Here is a 23,624-nt window from a genome sequence, read left to right as displayed (position 1 = left end):
GTTAGTAGTTACATAGTTATAGTTACATTCAGTGGCGTAGCCAAGGGGGGGGGGGGGCTAAGGGGGCTATAGCCTCCCCCATGGGCCGTGTTTATATGTATAATGTATCTTGACTATTTAATAAACTCAATGCTCGTTTTAATCAAAGGCTTATTGATGTTATGCCCCTTGAAGGATTTATTCCGGCCAATTTAAATATGTATGACGATAAAAATATTATAAAACCTGCTAAAATATATGTCCAAGATCTCCATGATAATACCTCATCTACAATAAGAGCTGACCTGTTCATATGGGGGCAACAATGGAGTCAAAATACTATTCCAAAACCGAATTCTGCTCTTGATTCACTCTCTCATCGCACCAATCTTCGACCTAACATTAAAATACCTTTACAATTATTCTCCACGTTACCAGTTACCTCTTTCACTCCGGAAAGAACGTTTTCAGCACTTAATCGCTTAAAAATTTTTTTAAGAAGCACCATGTCGGAAAACAGACTGAATGGGTAAGCTATGGCTAATATAAATAAAAAAGAGCAATTCGATGAAAGTGAAATAATAACTGAATTTGCCAGAAATTCGCCTAAGAGAATGCAGCTGTCAGAGTGGAGCAAGTGACTGAACACTGAAACCAAAATTATTATTATTATTATAAATTATATATTAATAAATATTTTTAAAACTATACTAAAATGCTTGAATTACGTTTAGAAACTTGGTAGTAGATGGGGGGGGAGGGGTTAAGGGTGAATTCTCATATCCTATCTTACCTTACTTATCCTAAAAAAAGTGGTTAGCCCCCCATTTAAAAATCCTGGCTACGCCACTGGTTACATTTATATTTATTAGTATTTTAATTAATATAATATTCAGTTCATATGATAAATTTTAAGTATAATAATTATGTGAATAATGAATAACTTGTTATGATAATTGTATTTAAATACTTTTCAATTACTTTTTACTAGTTGGTTGGCCAAAATTAATTTTATATTTACTAATTTAAAATTGTAATGTTAAATTCAACAAGAAAGGTATTATTAGACATTTTTGTACCAATTATGAGTGAAAAAATATTATAAATAAAATAGTAAATCTTTCAAAATAAATGTGTGACAACAGACGAATAATTCGTTTGGATTTTGAAAAGATTTTGAAAATCAAATACAAATTCATAATATATCTAAGATTGTATTTAAAATACTTAATTCAAAAAGTATTCAAAATACTATAAAAACATTTAAATACATTTACTCAAATACTTTACCTGACTGGTATATAAATATGTAGAAGTATTTAGAAATATTTTAATTAATATATTCAGTGTACCTATAGGTTATAAATATAATTTATTATTATGTGTTTAAATAATAATTTGTAGTAATCAGTGGCGTAATTGGGGGGTCGCAAGAGGTCGCACTTTGAGGCCACAAGAGGTTTGCAACATATGAGTTGCAAAAGTATTATTTTGCAACCCCTGAAAATTCCATTTTTATGGTTTATCGCTATATAATAAAAAAAATTAAAATAAGTAATTATTTAGTTAAATAATTATAAAAAAAAATGTTGCAGAACGAGAAAATTGAGACGATAATAACATTGATAACAATACGACAACATAGAAGTTTTAATCTAAAAATATATTATATAATATAAGATATAATATCGGTTTTAATTATGTTATAATTATAACAGATTATGTGATTTAAAATTTGAATAAATGTAATGTTTACGCCTAATATATTAATTATAAAAAATTTAAATTTATAGTTTCTAATAACACGTATTTATACATAAGAAGAATTATATAGATTTAATGTACTTTATATTTATAGGATATATTAATATGGTTATATTAAAACATTGTTTTATAATGTTTGTGCATCCTGAGTAACTTTTGCAACTCCTGATTTATTTTCCGATTCACGCCACTGGTATTAATATTAGAAAAATAATAATTTAGATATTTGGATAACCTAAAAACATTTTATTTTTTTAATATATATTCATATATAAAAGTGTAACTTTTGAAAATGAATACATTAATGTATTGCATACTTGCATGCAAGAATATTAGACAAACAAAATTACAAATTAATCAAAAATATTTGGCAGCCAATTTGGTATTAAAAAATATTTATAGTTATTAGTTTCTAGTTTTACGAAGTACTAAGTAGTAAGTTGTAGGTACTAATCTATGATAGCATTGGATTGCGTCTTCTGCGAAGCTTGTGAAAAAAAAATATTAATTTTGGATGTTTTTTCCATTAAAGAAGCATACTTTATAGCCTTATACTTTATAGCCTTTGTTGCGGTCTTCTTTTTGTATCCTGATCCGCTAAGTTTTTATCTAAAACCCATGACTAGTGTATAAATCTTATACCTAATAATTAGTAGGAAATAGCCAATAGGTATATGATCTCAGATCTATATCTTGTAGATTGAACTACAAGTTAATGAAGGAAAAACGAAATACTTAATAGTATCACGTAGAGAACAAGTACAAAATTCGTTAGTAGTCGGTGGATTTACATTTGAAAGGGTAACAAACTTTAAATACCTAGGAGTAGATGTTAACCAACAAGCAAACAGCCATGATGAGATTAAAAGGAGAATAAATGCAGGAAATACGAGCTATTTTGCGCTCGTGCCTATAATTAAATCAAGATTAATCTCCAAAAATACAAAAAATAAGACTATATAAAGTACTCATAAGACCTATAGTTTTGTATGCTTGTGGAGCATGGGCATTAACAAAGTCGGACGAGAAAAGATTACTACTATTTGAAAGGAAAATACTGCGGAGAATTTATGGACCCAAAAGAAACGAGGAAAATTTATATGAACGAAGAACTAATGCAGAATTAAGGGCAATGTTCAACGAGCCAAACATAGTGGGAATACTTAAAAGTAGACAAATAAGCTGGGCCGGGCATGTATGGAGAGCGGAGGGCCAAACAGTACATGATGTCACAATGTGGAAACCAAATAAGAAACGACCGATAGGGAGGCCAAGGCAGCGATGGACAGACCGAGTTAAAGTAGACCTCAAGCTCCTGGGGATTAGAGAGGGAGAACAACTGGCGAAGAACAGAGAATTGTGGAGAGGTGTAGTAGAAGCGGCGATGGACCTTCAAGGCCCGGAATAAGCCAAAAAAAAAAGTTATAAATATTGATTAAAAAATATTTTTATTATTTAAAACTAAATTTATAAAAATATTTTCCCTAAATGAGATTATTATTCTCAGATTTTTAACCAGAGTACAGTACAGGTGAAAGGTGATTTTATATACATAAAGACTATGATTTTTTGAATAGATTTAAAAAATTACCAAAAACCATTGTTTCTACTTGTTATTTTACTTTTTTAATAACATTTATAAAATAAAATAATATCCTTTATTTATATAGAGAATAAATTATCATACTATTTTAAATATGTCTGAACGGTTATTTTCACATTTTCCACTGTTATTATATTATAAATTGACCTACCTAAAAATTATGATTTACGACTTACGAGTATGTAACTTATGACTTATTAGTTGTAGACACGCCTTTCAATTATAATTTTAGTCTATAGCAACACAATAGAACCTTCCAGAGGACAAATGGGTTTTTCAATTAAAGACACTTCATAATACAATGATTTGATATGATTTTAAATTTGATATCCAAATAAAGAGCCTTATTTAAAATAAAATATTCTCCATTAATAAATTGGTGTTATATATTTTTTTGATCAATTAAATTGAAAATCCTTAAACCACAAAATATAATGATAATTATAATTTGTATATATATATATATATATATATATATATACATATAGATATATATAACTTGTAAGGATACAAGAAATTCTGAATCAATAGTTTTTAATAGTATATTAGCGCACGTTGCTGTGGAATCATTCCAATTAGGAATATTTTCTGTACCTATGATTCAACTACGAATGCAAATAGTTCAATGAAATCTGTTACCGCATCATAATGCTGCAACTATCGTGTAGCACACAATCTTTTTAAAGTTTTAACCTTAGTATCCTCATTACTATTTTCAATGTTGGTTAAAAGAAAATTTTGACAATTTGGTGTATTAAAGAAAACATAGACGTTTACGGATAAATATTTATAACTGGGTTTTTTTTTTTTAGTTTCGTAATAATTTATAAGTTTGTATTTGAGCTATTTGTAAGTTTAACAGGGCCGGATTAAGCACAGAGCCTGAGAGCCTGGGCTCCAAGCCTTGAAATTTTGAAGGCCCCGAAGGGGCCTTTTATTTCAGACCAAGTTCAAGTCCCGAAGAAATGATACATTTTACCAAATTAGTTGATGAGCAAGACGAAAAAGGAAAAATTAAAATGCCATCAGCACTAAAATGTCTTCAAATTATACACGATAATTGACTCAATTCAGTGTTTCCTAATGTGGAAGTAGCGTATAGATTGTATTTATGTTGAAATTGAAAAATTGAAAAGAGTGAAGAACGAATTGAGGTCTACCATGAAAAATCCACGCTTGAACGCTTTATCATTAATGACCATTGAGAGGTCTCTACTTAAAGAAATAAATACAAATGAAATAATTGTGGAGTTTCAAAAAAAGAAAAGAAAATAAGGTACCTAATAAAGTTAATTTTAAAATATTTTATTTTTATTTTTACATTTAAACAATAATGTTGTATATTTGTATGTAACGAAAATTAACTAATATTTAAAGATTAAAAAAGATATATCTGTACCTACAATCAATTAATTTATATCATTTTTTTAAAGAAATAAAATTCAGTTATTGGTAATTAATAGTGTATGAATTAAGGGCCCTTTGGACTACTGGGTTCCAGGCCCGGTAAACTCTAAATCCGGTCCAGCCTACATTTGTTTAAATTATACTGTAATTAAGTTTGCAATTTGGTGAAATACCATAAAATACGGTCGATGGATGGGGGGGTGTTCCAATACCCATACACCATACCTCCCCTAAATAACCCCTGTTTATATAACAGAACAATATATCAGGGGCATCATTTGGGGGGGGGCAGGAGTATGCATTTGCCCGACCCTAGATTTTAAAGTAGCCAAATGGGCCGGTGTCCGGGTTTTCTATAATAATCAATATAATCTTAAATCTACTGACTATTCTAGAATATACTACATAATATAAAAATAGAAATTTGTGGTATATCATAATAATATATTAATTAATACGTTATTATTATTATTATTTATTATTCTATTCTATGGAACTATATTCGTTATCTCAACGATAAAGTTAGTTTAAAAACCACGATAAAAAGATCAGCTATTGACGTCGTAGACCGTGGTAACCAGTATAATGTAATGTAACTATGACAGAGATATGACTGATAAGAGCATAGCACTGTAAATGTTCGTTACCAATAACATTTTTTAAAATGACCAACGAATTTTGAATTTTTCATTTTGAATTTGATTTGACTTAGTGTGTACTGTGTACAAAATAAAAATTTGGCTAGCTAGCGAGCGGAGCGAGCGCCTTTTTTTTATATACAATTAAAAGTGTTAGTTATAGGGCCAGTCATTATTATGCCCTACCCTATCAAATATTGAAATGACGCCCCTGCAATATATACCTACCTATTTCAATTAAAGCATTATAATACATCTATAGTGCTCTATTTCAATATGCGGAACGATTCTAGTTTAGCAACCTATCGATTTTTAAAATTTTTTTTTTCCAAAATGTGTGTTTTAGGGTGCTTTATAAGAATGTAAAAAAAAAAAGCCCGGACAAACTTAGCTTTGAAGTTATTGATCAAAAACTTCAAAAACTTCATTTTTTCGTTACGCGCATTTTTAGTTACAGGTATTAAAAGTTGCCTTATTTATGAAAAAATGTAATACAGGTAAACAGGTAGTTACAATTTTATACGAGAAAACAACGACCCGTTTCGCGTTCAACTCCACCAAATACCCACTGGCCTTCAACGCGATGTCCTCTGTGGTATTTTCGCCTTCCGAATTTGGATTCATCAATTTCAACAATTAACCCCGGTCCACCTACATACAGAGTATTTTTTAAATTGCATTTTTGTTGCACTGAGTCACCGAGCGGGGTCACTCGCTCGCTGCGCTCACTCGGACAATTAAAAACGAAAATATCCCCCGGCTTGCTGTGCAACACCTCCCCAAGTGGGTCACAGGGTTAAAAAAATTGCATTTTTGTTGCACCGAGCCACCGAGCGGGGTCACTCACATGCTAATTTCCATGCTCACTCGGACTGTTTAAACTAAATTGAGTACTTAATCTTCTACTTACCGATTTTTTGGTGTCGTAGTATCATACCGTCAAATACGACTTCTCGGTGGAACGAGGCCCAATCAACAGATGATTGCCGAGCTATTTTAAGTTGATTACGAATAAATTCTAGTGACACTTTTTCGGTCCACAAATACGCGAATGTCACAATTTGATATATAGACAAGTGGGACTTTGAAAAAAAAGTGCACTTTCGGATTGATTGGTAAAAATTACACTTCACTTTCTTTTTGCTGCTGTTGATATATGTTTGTTTGCATCGCCAAACGACACCGTCACAATAAGATGTGCTAGGACACAATTCTAAAAAGTGTCCTTTATTACATTTTATGACATTATTTTTTGCAATAAGGCCCCAGGACTGTAAAACACTTATAACCGACATGGACAGATGGCCACTCGTTTTATGTTCGAATATTTCATAAATTTCAATGATCGATGTCATTTTAAATTTTTAACAAAATAAAATTAAAACTGAACAACAAAATACTTTAGTTTAACTCGACTAAGTAATCAATCGTAATGACGATCATGCATTTTGCTATCGGACAAAATAGTACCTATCTATAATATTTTATCTTTTTTTTTTCTTGATATTATGATAATTAAATACACATTATTTGTATATATTTAATATGATGAATTTAATCTTAATATTATGGGTTTGTGTTTGTGTTCCACCATTAATGATGCTACTATTTTGGTAAATACCAATAATAATTTATTATATTAGCTTTATAAAATAATATAATTGTAACTACCTGTTTACCTGTATTACATTTTTTCATAAATAAGGCAACTTTTAATACCTGTAACTCTAAAACTAAGCCAGATAGCACAATTCTGACTTCACTGAAAACTTTTCCAACTAAAACTGTATATATTTAAAAAAAAAAATATTAAAAAAACTGATTTTCGGCTAATTTTAGAAAGGATTTATTATTAATTTTGAAAATGGTATTTTTCAATGTTTACGTGCAAAAACTTCAAAAGTAAGTATGTTAGGTAAGTTTTGATTTTACCAATCTATTAAGCGTTAAAAACCACACATTTCGAAAAAAAAAAATCTAAAAATATTCAATTCTAAGTATTTTTTTTTTTTAAAAAAATGCGCGTAACGAAAAAATGAAGTTTTCGAAGTTTTTGATCAATAACTTCAAAACTAAGTTTGTCCGGGCTTTTTTTTTTTTTACATTCTTATAAAGCACCCTAAAACACACATTTTGGAAAAAAAAAATTTTTAAAAATCGATAGGTTGCTAAACTAGAATTATGCCCAATATGCTTATATCTTAATAAAATACAAAAGGACATAAGAACAACGTCAACTATTTTTCGGAGATGACAAATTGAAGCCAAACATTTTTCATATTCATTTGGTCCAAATAAGGCTAAAGAAAATTACTGAGATTCGTAAGTATTCTTGTATGGTTACAACTATAGGCGTAACTTGGAAATTTATTAGAGGAGGCAAAAATATAATTACATATCTAATGATATGTAAATCTTAATAACTACATAAATAAAACGGATGCATTTTTAAAACAATGAATGAGTTTAGATAATACATTTATATAAGGCAGCAAAACTACAATTTAAACTTAGTAATACAATAAACAGTTACAAACAATTGTTATTTACATTCAAAATTAAAATATTAACTAATAATAAAAATAACTCATTCAGTGCATAAATTTAAACATACACATATACATTTATTACATTTTTAATATATTAAATATTGAATGAAGTGTTTGTTATTTATGAAGTATTGTTGATAAAATGCAGATCAATAATATTTAACTTACAATTTTTTAAAGAACTCAATAGTTACACATTTTAATCCCTTTGTTGAAAATATTAATATGATTCAATAAAAAGTTTTATTATAAGTATAAATATGGATATTGTACCCATAACTTAAAAATCATGAAATACAGTAAAAAAAATATATTTGAAAGAAAAAATTCACAACTATTATTTTAGTAGTATTAACGGTATATTTAGAAAATCCTGTAAAAAAAGAAAAAAACAGCAATAATATTTCAATACAAAATTGATTATAATATATATTAAATTTAAAATTACTTTTTAGTATTCTCTTATTCAATATCAACATTTAAAAACTAATAAGTAATTATATATAACTATAATTTAATATATTTTTTATAGTTATTATATTTACATGGTTCTTAAATTAAATAAACAAAAGCATGATGTGATGATAAAAAACATTCAGTGTAAAAAGAAATAATAAAACTTAAATATTTTAAAATAATTTGAAGAGTATAATATGATTAATTATTACCTAAAATATCAGAATAATTTTAAGAAAATTTAAGGTTACTTTATTATTTCATTTATAAGCTATGCACACAGTTAAATTAAATATGATGTATGTCAAATATATTCAAGAATTCAAGAACCTAAAAAAGTTAATGTACCTCAAAGTATACATATATCAAATATTTAATACTCATAAAATAAATAACATAAATTAAATGTTTAACCACTTAATCTACAGCTGATTATATTAAAATTTGAATACTCACTGAATATTTCAAATATTACAGTATTTTGTTAAACATGTATATTTAACTTCAGCTACATGACACATAATTCTTATTGCTAAATTTATTTTACACCTTAAGTGTTTTAGAAGTTGTTCTTCATTTATTAACATAAATGCTACACCGTCAAATTTCTAGAACATTAATAAATTAAAAATGTCAGTAAATAATTGTTATCAGTCATTGATATTGCCTACTTCTAAATAGAGCTTTCTGGCAATATTTATACAATACAAATCACTTGACAAATAATGGTAGACATCATTAGGAGACCAATATTTAGGATTTGATGTGACTCTTATTGTTTCAAAATGACCAATATCAACTTTATACTTTTTAAATCTTAGATCTTGGCGATAGTGGTTCTCAAACGTTAATCTCCTATAAAGTATCAAATATTATTTTATTTTATTTCACTTTTATAACTAACTAGGCACTTAAATGTAGCATTATTTATGATAAATCTTGTAAGTTCTATATGTCCAGCAGATAATCTTCTATCTTATGATTAAAGAATACAGAATAGGCCACAATGCCCATTTTAACAATACCTAGTTTTTTAAAATACACTACATAACATACATTATGTATAATGTTAATAATTATTAATAAAATAATATACCATTCATTGTAAATTATAATTTCTTGGTCACTTCTATCAATATCTGATTTAGTGTTGCTGTAAGTATCAATTTCATCTAACATACTAAGATAACTTTTTTTTGATTGAATTTCAGATATAATGGATATTTCAAGTTCAGTATAACTTCGATCTAATCTTATCATATGTGCTTCATAATTAATTATACAGCCCAAATAATAATAATATCTTTCAACTAATGGAGTATTTGACCAATCTAATTCGTCTACAGCTAAAAATATTTACATTTAGTATTAATTTAATATATTAAACAATGTTAATCAACTAAGTTATTAATATTTTGAGTTATTTATAAATTCAAGAATGAAAATGATAAAAATAGTATAACGAACAATATGAAGTGTATACATACCAACTTTAGTGATTTCTTGTTTTAATGTTAAACGACTTTCACAATTTTCTAAGTCTACATTAATAAATTTCATACTATTTGGTGCAATTTCTATACAAGATTTTGATTCTGAATCTAAAATAATAGAATGCACATAAAGAAAAAAATACTTCCTTTCAAAACGAGTATTAATAATAATAAATTATAAGACATAAAAACATACCATATTCAGTAATTTCATTTAGAGTTGAATAACTATTAAAATAGTCAGAGTAAAAAGCAGCATTAGCTCTTTTTCTATCAAACTTTTCACCATTTGACTTTGATTCTATAGAATTAATTTTAAATCAAAATTTCAAGTACAAATAAAAAAAAAATTATTATTTTAATATTGATAATAAAACAAAAATTATAACATACCAAGTATTTTATAGATTTCGTCATTCAAAAGAAACTGATCATCAGAAGAGTCTGAATCTATAGAAATAGATGATGTAGCCCTTTTTATACCATATTTTATATATCTTGGCTTAGTTTCTAAATCATAAATTATAAGTTTAGATAAAAAGCCAATATAAAATAGTTATTATTAATAATACAGAAAAGTATTAGGTAAAAATAAAAACAAAAATTATAATACAATTTTTAGGTAGTTAATATATTTTAAATAATAAATATTTTTTTAAAAATAATTGAATAATTCTATTATTATAAATTAAATATAAAATTCAAGTTATTGCTTGGATTATTATTTTCTAAATTAATTTTTATTCCAATCATTGAGAAAAGGCATGAAGACTGTACACGGGGAGGGCATAAATAGTCATCACAAACTAAAATTGTTATTTAATTATGTAAATTGTATATAAACAGAGAAAAAAAATTTAAAACCGTACTACAATACATTAGCCCAATAAAGGATGGTACTGACAAGGGCATTTATATTAGTTTTGTAACTTAAATAGTCTATTTACACTATAACTAAATAAAGTGAAGAGAAAAGTTATATAAATTAATATTATCAATCAAAGAATTAATAGACATAACATATAGTTTATTTAAGTATTTAAATGTATAAAAAAAAGTTGTAATTTTTTTAATTACAAAGGAGTTGTGAGATAAGAATCTACAAGAGAGTTGTAGAATGAAAAAGGCTGGAACAACTGGTATAAATAATTGCACACATATAATACAATTTCAAACAAGAACATATTTTATTTTTATTCATATTAATATTATTAGAAATATTTTTACGAAAAGTAAACTCAAGTATTTATAAAAATTTGAATATAATTAATCGATTGATTTCTTCACTGGGAATTAAACTATTCTCAGAACAATGAAAATCAGTCAATGGAAACATTACATTTAGCTCTTTTTCTATAAATATTCATACTTTTTTTTTTTTTATATATTTGTTTAGTTCCCAAAATTCCAGTTCCAATATTAGATTTTGAACCGAAATAATAAAATAATAACATACCAAATCTATTTAATTCTTCATTTTCATTTACAGAATTGTCAGAATCAATGGAAATAATTGATTCAGCTCTTCTTCTAGAAACTTTCATACTCTTTGGTTTGGTTTCTAGAAAAGTAATTTTAATGCAAGAATAAAATATTTTTTATATTATTATAAATAATAGTCAAAAGTAATAATATTAATAGAAAATGATGACATACTAAATATTTTATTAAATTTTACATTTGGATTAAACCAATTTTCAGTACATTCTGAGTCAATAGGAATAGGAGATTTATCTTTTTCTTCAGTAATTTTCATACTAATTTCCTCAGTGTCAACAGTATCTATTATTAAATTGATTTTTGTACTTAGAAAATGTCATGTTAATGTTATAATATATTTTTTCACTTGCAGTGAAAAGAAATATTAATAACAAATTTATAACATACCAAATAAATAAGGGTTTTCTTCATTTATAATAAAACGCTTTTCCAGACAGTCAGAGTAAAAAGCAGCAGCAGATGAAGATCTTTTTCTAGTAAATTGTAAAGGATTCGGCTTGGTTTCTAGAATATAAATTTAAATTTATAACCAACATAAAATAATTATTATAACTAATACAAAATGATAATAACAACTATAACATACCAAATATTTTAATGATTTCTTCATTTAAAGTAAGTTGGTCCTCAGAATAGTCAGAGTCAATAGAAACCATAGGATTAGCCTTTTTTCTAGAAACTTTCTTATTCTTTGGCTCAGTTTCTAAAGTATCTATTTTTAAATTGGTTTTTGTACCTGAAGATTAAGTGTAGTTGTTATTATAACAATTATTCATCATTTTTTGAAAAGCAAAAGTAATTATACAAAATTATACCATACCGACTTGTTGGATTTCTTCATTTAGAGTTAAATTATTCTGAGAAGATGATGAGTTTGAAGAAACAGAAAGTTTAGCTTTTTTTCTTGGCACTTTGATAGCACTTGGATCAGTTTCTATAGTATCAATTTTAAGTTTAGATTTAGAACCAATAAGCAATTAATATTACTAATACAGAAATGTAATAATAATTACAACAAACCAAATGTTTTGACGATTTTTTCATTTATGGTAAAATGGTCCTTAGAAGCCATAGAAGCAGCAGATTTAGTTCTTTTTCTAACAACTTTTATACTCCTTGGATTAGTTTCTAAAGTATCAATTTTGATTTAGAACTAAAGTAATATAATTATAACATAACAAATTTATTAATTCCATTAATTTGATTTCAATCGTTCTCAAAATAATCAGATTTTATAAAAATAGAAGGTTCATCTCTTTTTTATTTTTTTTTTATTAATTTTCTAATATTTGACTCAGTATCTATTTCTAACTTTGATTTTAAATATAAAAAATATATTGAGTACCTTATAATGAGGGTAAGAGTCTAAATACTGATAAATGCTACACCAGGACCAAATCCAGGAATTTTTTATGAGGGGGGGGGTCCAAAATTTTTATTTTATCTGTTCTCTTATTATAATTATAATTATAGTTTAACTTAATACCAATAAATTACTGTTAATATACTATACTATAGTAACTATAGTATGGTTTACGCATTATAGGTATATTATATAATCCAGTGTTTCCCAACATTTTTTGACTCAAGGCACCCTTTTAGATTTAAGGCAGGGATGGCCAACCCAAATGATCTTGCGGGCCACTTTGTAAATACATTACAATCCTGCGGACCACATATAGGGTTGCCAAAAAAAGGTCATCAGCCAAAATTATTAATATAATCACAAATTTTTATATTTCTATCAGATTAGATTAGAATTATTATTTTTGTTGCAATTACGTTGTTAATAATACAGATACCGCGTTGCGCGGACATTCCAGAATATTCTATCGGCGCAAAAATAATTTATTTTTTGTAAATATTTGATAAATGTCGCGGGCCGCAAAACTTTCTAAGGCGGGCCGCGGGTTGGCTATCCCTGATCTAAGGTTTTTTTCATGGCGCCCTTCTCTAAATCATAGTATGACTAATCATAAGGAAAATTTTAGACTAGATAGTATTTCATGACAGCGCGGCGCTCCTGTACAGACATCGCGGTGCACCAGGGCGCTGTGGCGCACACTTTGGGAACCAATGATATAATCTATAAAATTTGTACATTGAAGATAATGGGAAATTAAAATAAACAATAGTGCAAATAGTATGTATATATATATGCTATTATTATATTATTTACTATTAAACCATTGAGTATGTAGAAATTTTAATGGGGGTTTGGGCCCAACTCCCCTCCCACTATCTTGGGTACACTCTTGTGCTACACTAGGTATCCGGATATCTCACTGTCAACATTTCATAATGATAGAATAAATAAATAAAATAAAATAAATAATCATAGGATAATCTCCTATTTCTAAGGCATTAGCTATATGCAACAAAATCTCTCCAACTGCAGATTACTTCGTTTTTTTTTTAAATGAAGTATTAAACATTTATATAAATAATGAAATGTAATACTGAGAATGCCATCTACAATTGTATTTTGTTCCATAGAATATATTTAATGTACTTATTGTATTTATAAAACTAAACTGTACTACTAGGTTCATGCCTGTCTTATGCATTCAAATAAAATATTATTACTATTATTATAATAAATATTAACTGTTTATACTTTTTATTTAAAATGGAAAGTAATAATAATAATGTAATAAAGTAATAATAGGTGCTATAAATTAGGTATAAATTTAATTCAAGGAATGACCAAGGGTCGAGTCAATGCCATTAAGTTTCTTGTATTAATCGAATAAATATATTAAATAATACCATACCAACTGGACTGATTTCTTCATTTAGGATTAAATTATTCTGAGAAGAGTTTGAATTGAAAGAAACAGAAGGTTTAGCTCTTTTTCTAGTAACTTTCGTACTACTTGGCTCAGTATCTATTTTTAATTTTGGTGTTGAATCTAGAAAATATATTGAATACATTAATATAATATAATACAAAAGTTAATAAAATTTACTGAAGGTATGAATAATAATAAAAATAAAATTATATCATACCGACTGGATGGATTTCTTCATTTAAAAATAAACTAATCTCTGAATAACCAGAGTTTTTATAAACAGAACTTTTACCTTTTCCTTTGGTAGTTTTTTTACTTCTTGTTTTAGATTTAGAACCTTAAAAATAAAACGAATATTTAAGTATAATAAATATTATCATAAATAATATAAAGTAATAACATTTAAACATACCAATTTTAGCAGTTTTATCATTAAATGTTAAATGTTTTTCCGGATAGTCCGAGTTTATAGAAACAGAAGGTTTAATCTTTATTTCAGTAGCATTCATACAATTGGACATTGTTTCTCTATTATCTATATTCAATTTAGAACCTAAGAAAATTGAAAGACTAAATAAATTTGTTATAAATATAATTGTTACATATGATCCAGGATTGAGGCCAAAGCTATATGGCCACACATCTTTTATTAACGAGAAACATTATTTAAGAGGCACAAAAGTTCAGACTCACAGAAGTTATCCTGTGAGTCTAGGTTATTATAAGAGCCACAATATCCTTTATTTATTTTAATGATTATATCTTTTTACCTATTATTAAGTGTGATAGTATGATACGTTTAACAGACTCAGATTAATATAAATTAATACTTACATAGTTTGTCTTTTACTTTACAGTTAGGACATTCCATTTGTTCAGTAGTCATAAAGTTTTCACACATACCAGATAAACTACAAAGAGTAGAACAATACGATTGAGCCATATTCTTTAGATCAGGTAAAAGAAGATTTTGTGAGGATTTAGAATAAGATTTTGTTGCTCTAAAACAAAATAAAACTCATAAAGATGATAATATAATAAGCAGGGCCCAGATATCAATGCAAAGTATATTTAATTTTTTTTTAAGTAATTTTAGGCAACGACTTCCTAGTATGTAATATGTTGCATGAAACAGATACTTCAAAGATGAAACTCTTATTTTGCATTTTAGATTAATAATGAAATGAAGGATTTTATGGTATTACATGGTTTTTTTATTTTTTGTTTTTATGTCAACACTTTTTCATACGAGACCAGAAATACTGGTCCAAAAGTTTTATTGGGCTACTTTTTGAATTTGAAGTCAGCCTATGGTGATACTGTGGAGAGGTAATTTTTCCACAATCTCAATAGTTTTTCAAGCATGAGGAAATATAGCCAAAAACCAAGTAAAAAAGTGCTGTAAACAAGACTTCCACTTTCCAGATTTTAGTTATTTAGTCATAACTCCAAAATAATGTGGCTAGAAACTTGAACTCTATATCAGACATGATTTTTTCAAACTTGTCAACATTTTTAAAAAAATTAAGCATATTTGGTTTAAATATAGAACTTAAAAAATACCTTATATTTCGAAAGCTTTTAAATAATAAAATTTAAATTTTTGGATATTAAGACTGGAAAATTTAATATCACCTTACTCATGTACTTACTTAAAGATTCTGAAAAAATCATTTAACAGGATTTCATCTTAGAGTGTTAAAGTAAATTAAACAATTTTAAAGGAGTTTACTGTTTTTACATACATTTTCAACTGAAAATTTATTTTAAGAGAAATTGTTTGATCTAATTAGAATGAAACATTGGATACAAATATAATTACGTGTTTTGAATATTTGATTAAAAAAAAATTTCTCTTTCATTAAATAAGTCGATAAAAAAAAAAAAAAAAACCTACCAAAAATTAAACTAAAAATGATAAAATATATAAACAGTATATTTTTATACTGAAGCTTTGCTCAGAATCAATTTACTAAAAAATTATTATTTGTATAAAATTCAATACACCGAATACCATTATCCAATCCGAGGACCAAAGGGACAAAGGATGAACTTCCACCACCATTATTTCACCGACTTTTCTCAAAAGTTTATTTTTATTTTTAAGCCCCCCCATGGTTATTCTTGAATGATAATCAATATGATTGATAGTCAAAACCAGTGCCAAAATAACCGGGTGTGATGTGTGTGTCAAACACACACCCAATGATAATATTTGAAAAAATGACCATGTATGGGGACCAACCTTAAAGGCATTAGAGCATTTTTTTAGTTTAAATAAAACATATTTGTACATTACATACACCTTAATAATTTAAAAAAATTGTCTAAATATTCAAATGGATCAAACAACGATAATATTTAACAATCGAGGCAGCAAATTTTTATTGAATGAATCTGTTAAATTTGCCTCTGGATATCATTTATAAAACTAAAAACAATACAATACTTATTTTATTGCACGCATTTTCTTTTTAATTGTTACATTAAAAATAAGTTTTCATATCATAGAAAATAGAAAGTGTAACAACTTGATATTGATTTCAAAATGCTTTTGATTAATTAATCACATCGATAAATTAGTTCAATATCGATATAGAAAAAATATGATATTATTGTGCATCATTAATATGTAATATAAATTAATACTTACTTGGATGTAATTAACATGTTGACTCCACCAGGTCCATTAAACAATATATTTTCAATATTTTTTAGTTTCTTTAATGCAGTTCCAGGATAATAATTACAGTTTATTAATAATGAAATTCCATGCTTTAAAGTTGTTGATACAGGCCCCGGCCCAATAACTTTTGGTAATTTCAAAGTTTTTTTTTTTAGGAGATTTTTACCAGAATAACAATTTTTGTTAAAGTATATACACATTTTTGAACCATAGTTTTTCTTTTTTTCAAAATCATCTTTTTCTCCAACTTCTTCTTGTAAAATTGCATCATGTAATTCTTCATCTAATTCAGGTGGCTCTACTTTAATATTGTTTAGTTTCTTGTCTGCAGTTTTTGAGACAATAGAATTATTAACACAATCTTCATTTAATATATTTTGGATTGACTCTTCTAATTTATCTTCAAAACGATGACTATTTCTAAAAATAAATAAATAATATCTTCTTAGTATGAATAAAAAAAATGTAATCAATATCAATATGAGATTATTCATACTTTTTACTATAATGATAAAATATTTCTCCTTTAACAAAATTAGGATATTTTTCTAAATAATCTTTATCTACTAGATGAAAATCAATGTCAATATCAGATGCATAATACATATTTTTATAATCATCACAATCAGCAAATGGAACTTTTGGTGTACTTAATAAGTATTTATGTTTATTACACCAACCAACTGGAAAAACATCATCTGAATAAACTGATCGCACATGTAATAATTCATCACACCTTAACTCACAAAATAAATTGATACATAAATAATTATTTTAAATAATAATAATAAAATTTGCATTACCAATGAGTACGATCAAAAGACAAAATCATCCAATGATCTGAGAGTCCTTTAACTGTAGCCACACGAATACGATTAGTTTCCATAGGATCAACAGCTTCTAATTTCATGCCAACACGAATACAGTCAGTTTTTTTTCTGCATATATTATTGATATTAGCTAATTTGGAATTTTTCATTGAAATATATTTTGACCAACAAAATGTGTTAGATGTGTTCCAATCAGATGGAGGCTTTAGTAAGAACTTATGTTTACTAGCCCAGCCTAAAAATATATTAAAATATTAATAATACACCTACAATATAAATAAATAAGTTATAAATGTAGTTTTTGAACCTCCATTAAATAAATAAGGATTTTCCTTAGTAGCTATAAATGTAATTCTTTTCTGTATATTACTGTCATTGTCAACCTCAACTTTAAAGTAGCGATTATCATAAATCTTAACGATTGTAGCAACATAGAAAACCATCAATGAATAAGGATTTATTACTTCTAGCATTTCTCCGACTTTATAACTGTGTTGTTCTGGAGTTTTAGGCTGATAACATACACATGCAATAATTTTATTACTACATTAAACTGAAATATCATAAAGTGAAATAATATACTTGAAAAAAAAACAGTTTCAAAATAAATATAATAAAGGATAACTGCTTATTTTTATTCATAACTGCATACATTTATTTAAAATTTTTTTAAAAATTGGATTATTAATTTTTTTTTTTTTTGCATATATATTCTATTATATCTTATTAAAATGTTGACTTATTTTAAATTTAAGAAATGCTTACTCAATAGCTATATAAAAGTAGGTAAACATTAATTAAACCACTGAGAAAATTAACATGTTAAGTTAGAAATAATTAATATTTAAGATTATTCGATATAATTTTTTTTTATAAAACATAAAATTAATTTATACATAAATAAATACCTTTAATACATTCATTAAAAAACTTGAATCCAAAATATCTTCAAACTTTACATCTAGGTTCATAACTCTCCACGGAAGACCTACAAATATATAAAGATTAGATATGCTAAAAAAATAAATATTCTACTTTAATTAAATACCTTTCTGTTCTGCCCATCCCAAAGGAAAAATACGTTCATTCAAATAAAATAGCCAAAATGGTGTTTTTTCTGGACTTGATACTCCTTGCATTTTTAAAAATAATCTTCCTCCAACATTTTTAAGTATCTTAAAACAATGCATTTTTTATAAATTAAAATAACATTAATTATAGTTAAATAATTTTAAGATTCAATTATCATTGATTATAAAACATATTTAATTATAATCAATAGTATTATTAAACAAAATGTGGAAGTATCAATGGGTCAAGGAAAAGTAAAGGGATATTGATGTTGTAACAATGGACCTTAGTGGTCTTTAAGATGACTAAGAAAAAGTAGAATATTACTAAACTAATAAAGTAATATGCTATAAAATATATTTTACTTTTGAAATCCAAACTCGATAAGGATATTCTTTGTCTTGAACTTCTACAAACATTTCAGGCTTAAATATATTATGAATTGGAACACCATTCTAAAAATGATATATAAAACAACTGAAATAATTTCTTTACTTATTAAAATACAGAAATAAATTATACCATTTGTAATACATAGTTAGACACAATATTTTCACAATCCTGAACTTTTTCTTTCATGGTTTTTAGATTTACCCGAGAAAATCTATTAGGATAAGGTGGCACTAATTTTTTATTATTTTCACTGCCCCAATTTAAAGAATGAATGCGTGGTGACTTCACTTCTAACCAAAAATCATGTTTATCATTCTCATCACCAAAATAATGCAGACTAAAATGGAATAAGTATTTGTTACTCTGTTAATAATCTGTTTTTATTTCTATTTTAATTTATATAAATTTACTTGATTAAAACCCCCTTAGATGAACAAACACTAGCAAACCAATAACCATTCTGATCTTCATTTTCAATTTCAACAACTGAACCCACTTCAATTCCATTTAGTTCACTTTTACAAACCTGGAAATATATTTTTGTTTAAGAAATTATTGATTAATCATTATTATACATAATGGATATAAGTATATAACAACTTACATGATGAAAAAATTCTTCTGGTACTTTTTCTGCATTTCTTACTATAAGATATTTATTCCAATCAAATGATTTTTTCTAAAAGTATTTTCAAACATCATAAAAATTAAAAATCAAAAAAAAATTATATAAATTGTATAATAAAAATTATGTAAAAATACTCAACAAAAATATTTTTCATAGCAATTCGAACAGATAATTTTTTTACCTCCTATTTTAGTAATTTAAATAATTATTTTAACATTTTAAAAAGCACATTTATAAAATTTGTTTAGAAAAAAATTACATTCCAGTACAAATAATTAAGATTTTATTAATAATTAATGAAAAACGCTACAATCACATCAATAGAAACACATCAGTCATTTACTTACCGGCATTTGAATCATCAGAATTAGTTGAACTCATATTGTTTGAACTATAACATGAGTTCTCTATAAAACCTGAAAGTTTATATATTTTATAATCAAAATGAGAAATTTGGAAACTTGTGTTCCTGAAGTTACAGATATAACAATTTCGTTCGTAAGAGCAAGAAGGCAATATAGATTCACTTGAATAATTTTATTGACTGCATTCAGTTTACAGTTTGACAATTTAAAAAATTACTATAGTGTTAAAAATAAATAAACGTCATTAGACGATGCATGGTTGAATAGTATAAATAGAATGCACGGTCTTGGAAGGTAAAGTAACGAAAGTTCTGCCTCCCTGTACTGCTAAACAAAGTAAGATAATTTCATTATTTTGCTTTTGCAAAACACAGTTACACTATTGAAACGATACAGATTGCGGCCGAATTTGGTACTAACCATATTATGACCAATATTACCACACAATATCACTATGATTCTGAAGCCGTGTTCACACTACACTGTGACGTGTATTTTACTCATAGATAATAGAATATAATAGAACTATGATTTAACTAGACCGTGTGCTTTGAAAATGTGTGATACCACCACAGATATGTATAATAAACATGTGTATTAAATATATCTGTGGATACCACTATATGTCTTATGGTGATGCTATCAAATTTTGGTTACATATTTTTGCAGTTTTCTTATTAGATATCAAATATTTTTATAAGTCTCAATAAATAATAACTGATGAATATTAAATTATATAGTAGACAATATGTATTATATTATTAAAGTGAGAACTTTATTATTAGGGCTCCGGGTACTATATATACATGCACTTATGCGCTTAAAAATGTACATATATGCTTCAAAATTAGCACCAAATTTTTTTCTTCCACAAAAATGTTCATAAATAAAGATATTTTATTAAATATACTCGTTCATAATAGTAAAAATTTTATTAGTATATTATACTAAGCTAAACATAATTTCTAGGTATAAATATATATGATAAAATAAAATAAAATAAATAGTTTGAAATTTAAAATTTTCTTTCAAAATGTTCCCATTAGGTTTTTCATTGTGTCATGAAAATAATTTCAAGGTTACTTAGCAATAAATTGAATAGCCCAATAAAATCATGCGAATGCAACACCTTCCGAGCCATTTATTATTATGAATACTGTTATCATAGAATATTAAATTATTACTATTAAAATCGGTAATCACACGCTCAAAAGTTGGATAAAATCAAATCACGGTATTTTATGGTTAGTGAGGTAACTTGTGATTTATTATACAGCATACCTTGATGTAACAATATGGTTCAACCAATCAGAGATAATTATTTTAGAAGACACGACACGGCACGGTGTAATGTGAACCCGGCTTAATATCAACACAAATGGGCAAAGGGATCGCAGGAGCAACGCGATTTATTTTTTGGAACTGGTTATCACGTTTTTTTTATCATCAAAATCAGTAGTTCCCAAACTGTATACCACGATGCCCTAAGGTACCACGAACATTTTCTAAGGGCACTGCGGTTCTACGGTTCAAAACAAATAGTTTAAAATTTATAAAATTGTTTTTCTTTATCGTTTTTGTAAAAACTTTATAGCAAATAATGTAATATTTTCTATTGTTTTTTCGGATATTTTCAACCTTACACTATTTTTATATAATAATTATAATTAGGGCCCGGGTTTTTATGCAAAATTTTTTGATTGATCATACAAAATGTATTCTAAGAACATAATTCGTTTCATATAACGAGGGTTTCAAAGCTACACATTTTATTTTGCTTATTTCGACGTTTTTTTCATTTTTAAAGCATTTTTAGTATTTATTATTGGGTCATTTTGTTGGTTTTTTTGTTCAGTTGTTCAATTTGTTCAGTGCAAGCAATTAGAGGCCAATTTTTTCCCACCACCAGGCCAACATTTATGATTAACAGTGATTTCTGATCAGCCGCGGTGCATGCACAACAATAAAGATTAGATAACTGAAGGCCAAAGTGGCAAGGCCGCCTATCAGTGCAGGCCCGGATCAAGGGGTAGGCGACATAGGTCCACGCCTAGGGTGGTATTTAACATTTTTAAACTATGGATAATTTTGAAAAAAAATATTACATTTCCTTGTACCTACTCATATCAAATTGTGGGTGGTAAAAATAAGACTCAAAAAACTGTTTTATTTAATTTAAATTAGTGGTGGTTTATTTTTCTACAAATGTATTCATCTAAAAAAATCTTAATTTTACATAAATAAATATAATGAACTCAAAATTAAGTCCATTTTAGTATTGTTTAAGTAAAAATAAAATTTGATGTAGTATCTACATGTAAGGGACGGCAAAACTTAAGTTTGTCTAGGTGTAAGTAAAAGTTTAAGCCGGGTCTGTATCAGTGACGCCTAGGCCAATAATTGAAGATGAAAAAAATTCAGGGTGTACGAGTACATACCCTCCCTCCCGTGCCCCTGTTTTTAATACATATTTGTTCAATATACTAAACAAATTTAGCCTGTTCAAAATAATATCAAAAGATAAATTATTTTCTGATATTTAATTAGGTTTATCGGGTTTTTTTCATACACATTATCAATCGATGACAATGTCAATGACAAATTTTTCGATTTAGTTTTTTATCTCATCTTAATTTATTATTGACTGTGGAACGTCATCAGTGTTCAGTCAAATAACAAATAACACAGTTACTACTACTTGGCTGTTTTAAATTTTTGCACTTATATTTATAGATTTTGGCGCGCTGGATTCAAATCTGTAACCAATTTTTCTCTGTCACGTCTAATTTTTCTACAACTTGAATAATAAATATTGTGTTTTCTGTACAGTCATACAATAATATGCGATATATTCGTAAGTTGAAATATTATTATAAACTTAATGTAGTATACTTTAATGAAACTTTAATCTTATCTTTATTAAATTGTTTATATTGTATTAGTTCTCTCATTTTATTATAGTTCAATTAAATCAATTAAATATATTTTCAAACTTATACAATTGTTGTTTATTCTTTATAGTTATATTCATTTTATTCTTCAAAAATATCCGAGTTCTATATCACATTTCTAAGATTTTATTCGTATGATTTTTGATTTTCAATTTTTTTCAGTATGACGTCTAAAACCATGAAAGATGTAAACTAATGAAACAACAAAATAACAAAACAAATGTTATTAAAAATGTATACAACGAATATATTGGTATTAATTTTGGAGATCAAGATAAATCTTGGGCACCCCATATTGCTTGTCGATCCTGTGTTGAAATTTTGCAAAATTGGAAACAATGTAAGCGTTTATCTATGCCTTTTGGAATACCAATGGTTTGACAAAAACAATACAAAGCTAATTTACCTTCTGCTATACAACCTGTTCGCGCCAACGGGCCTTACTCAGGCGTACGTCGGACGCTGAGTCCTCCGGACCGTCGTGAGAATAATAATAATAATAAAAAAACAATACAAAGT

At 26.7% G+C, this 23,624-nt stretch overlaps 2 protein-coding genes across 3 annotated transcripts; both read right to left on the bottom strand.

Annotated features, from left to right (window-relative positions):
* Positions 1-5,908: 5,908 nt before the first annotated feature.
* LOC112680395 lies at positions 5,909-6,751 on the bottom strand. Its single transcript, XM_025550481.1, has 2 exons — positions 6,302-6,751; positions 5,909-6,042 (listed from the first exon to the last, which is right to left on the bottom strand). Exons 1-2 carry the CDS (start codon positions 6,744-6,746, stop codon positions 5,909-5,911), a joined length of 579 nt encoding a protein of 192 aa, XP_025406266.1. The 5' UTR covers positions 6,747-6,751.
* A 1,528-nt stretch (positions 6,752-8,279) lies between these two features.
* LOC112680298 lies at positions 8,280-20,567 on the bottom strand. 2 transcript variants are annotated; one of them, XM_025550348.1, is made up of 28 exons: positions 20,137-20,567; positions 19,766-19,839; positions 19,572-19,687; positions 19,291-19,498; positions 19,134-19,223; positions 18,746-18,872; positions 18,606-18,685; positions 18,005-18,209; positions 17,671-17,932; positions 17,364-17,603; positions 16,835-17,287; positions 15,016-15,182; positions 14,594-14,734; positions 14,399-14,518; positions 14,164-14,301; positions 12,410-12,517; positions 12,210-12,323; positions 11,976-12,125; positions 11,777-11,893; positions 11,546-11,671; positions 11,346-11,450; positions 10,283-10,399; positions 10,086-10,190; positions 9,884-9,997; positions 9,493-9,742; positions 9,068-9,251; positions 8,853-9,004; positions 8,280-8,313 (listed from the first exon to the last, which is right to left on the bottom strand). In XM_025550348.1, the coding sequence occupies exons 1-27, from the start codon at positions 20,168-20,170 to the stop codon at positions 8,861-8,863; spliced, it is 4,089 nt and encodes a 1,362-aa protein (XP_025406133.1). In that variant the 5' UTR covers positions 20,171-20,567; the 3' UTR covers positions 8,280-8,313; positions 8,853-8,860. The 2 variants fall into 2 exon arrangements, with proteins under 2 accessions (XP_025406133.1, XP_025406134.1); XM_025550349.1 differs by lacking the exons at positions 8,280-8,313; positions 8,853-9,004 and having other exon boundaries at positions 9,158-9,421.
* Between the last annotated feature and the right edge of the window lie 3,057 nt (positions 20,568-23,624).

Source organism: Sipha flava, unplaced genomic scaffold (genome assembly GCF_003268045.1).
Source record: "Sipha flava isolate LNK unplaced genomic scaffold, YSA_version1 176_pilon_pilon, whole genome shotgun sequence".
Taxonomy (NCBI): domain Eukaryota; kingdom Metazoa; phylum Arthropoda; class Insecta; order Hemiptera; family Aphididae; genus Sipha; species Sipha flava.
This window is presented reverse-complemented; position numbering and strand designations above follow the sequence as displayed.

What these genes read in the sequence shown, in the direction of transcription:
- LOC112680395 (XM_025550481.1), bottom strand. Translation starts at nt 6,746, where the DNA reads ATGACATCGATCATTGAAATTTATGAAATATTCGAACATAAAACGAGT. An exon ending in ACTACGACACCAAAAAATCG is followed by an intron (nt 6,043 to 6,301) that starts GTAAGTAGAAGA and finishes CTCTGTATGTAG; the next exon opens with GTGGACCGGGGTTAATTGTT.
- LOC112680298 (XM_025550348.1), bottom strand. Translation starts at nt 20,170, where the DNA reads ATGAGTTCAACTAATTCTGATGATTCAAATGCCG. An exon ending in TTCTGATGATTCAAATGCCG is followed by an intron (nt 19,840 to 20,136) that starts GTAAGTAAATGA and finishes AATACTTTTAGA; the next exon opens with AAAAATCATTTGATTGGAAT. An exon ending in CGAAATCTATAAAATACTTG is followed by an intron (nt 10,191 to 10,282) that starts GTATGTTATAAT and finishes TTAATTCTATAG; the next exon opens with AATCAAAGTCAAATGGTGAA.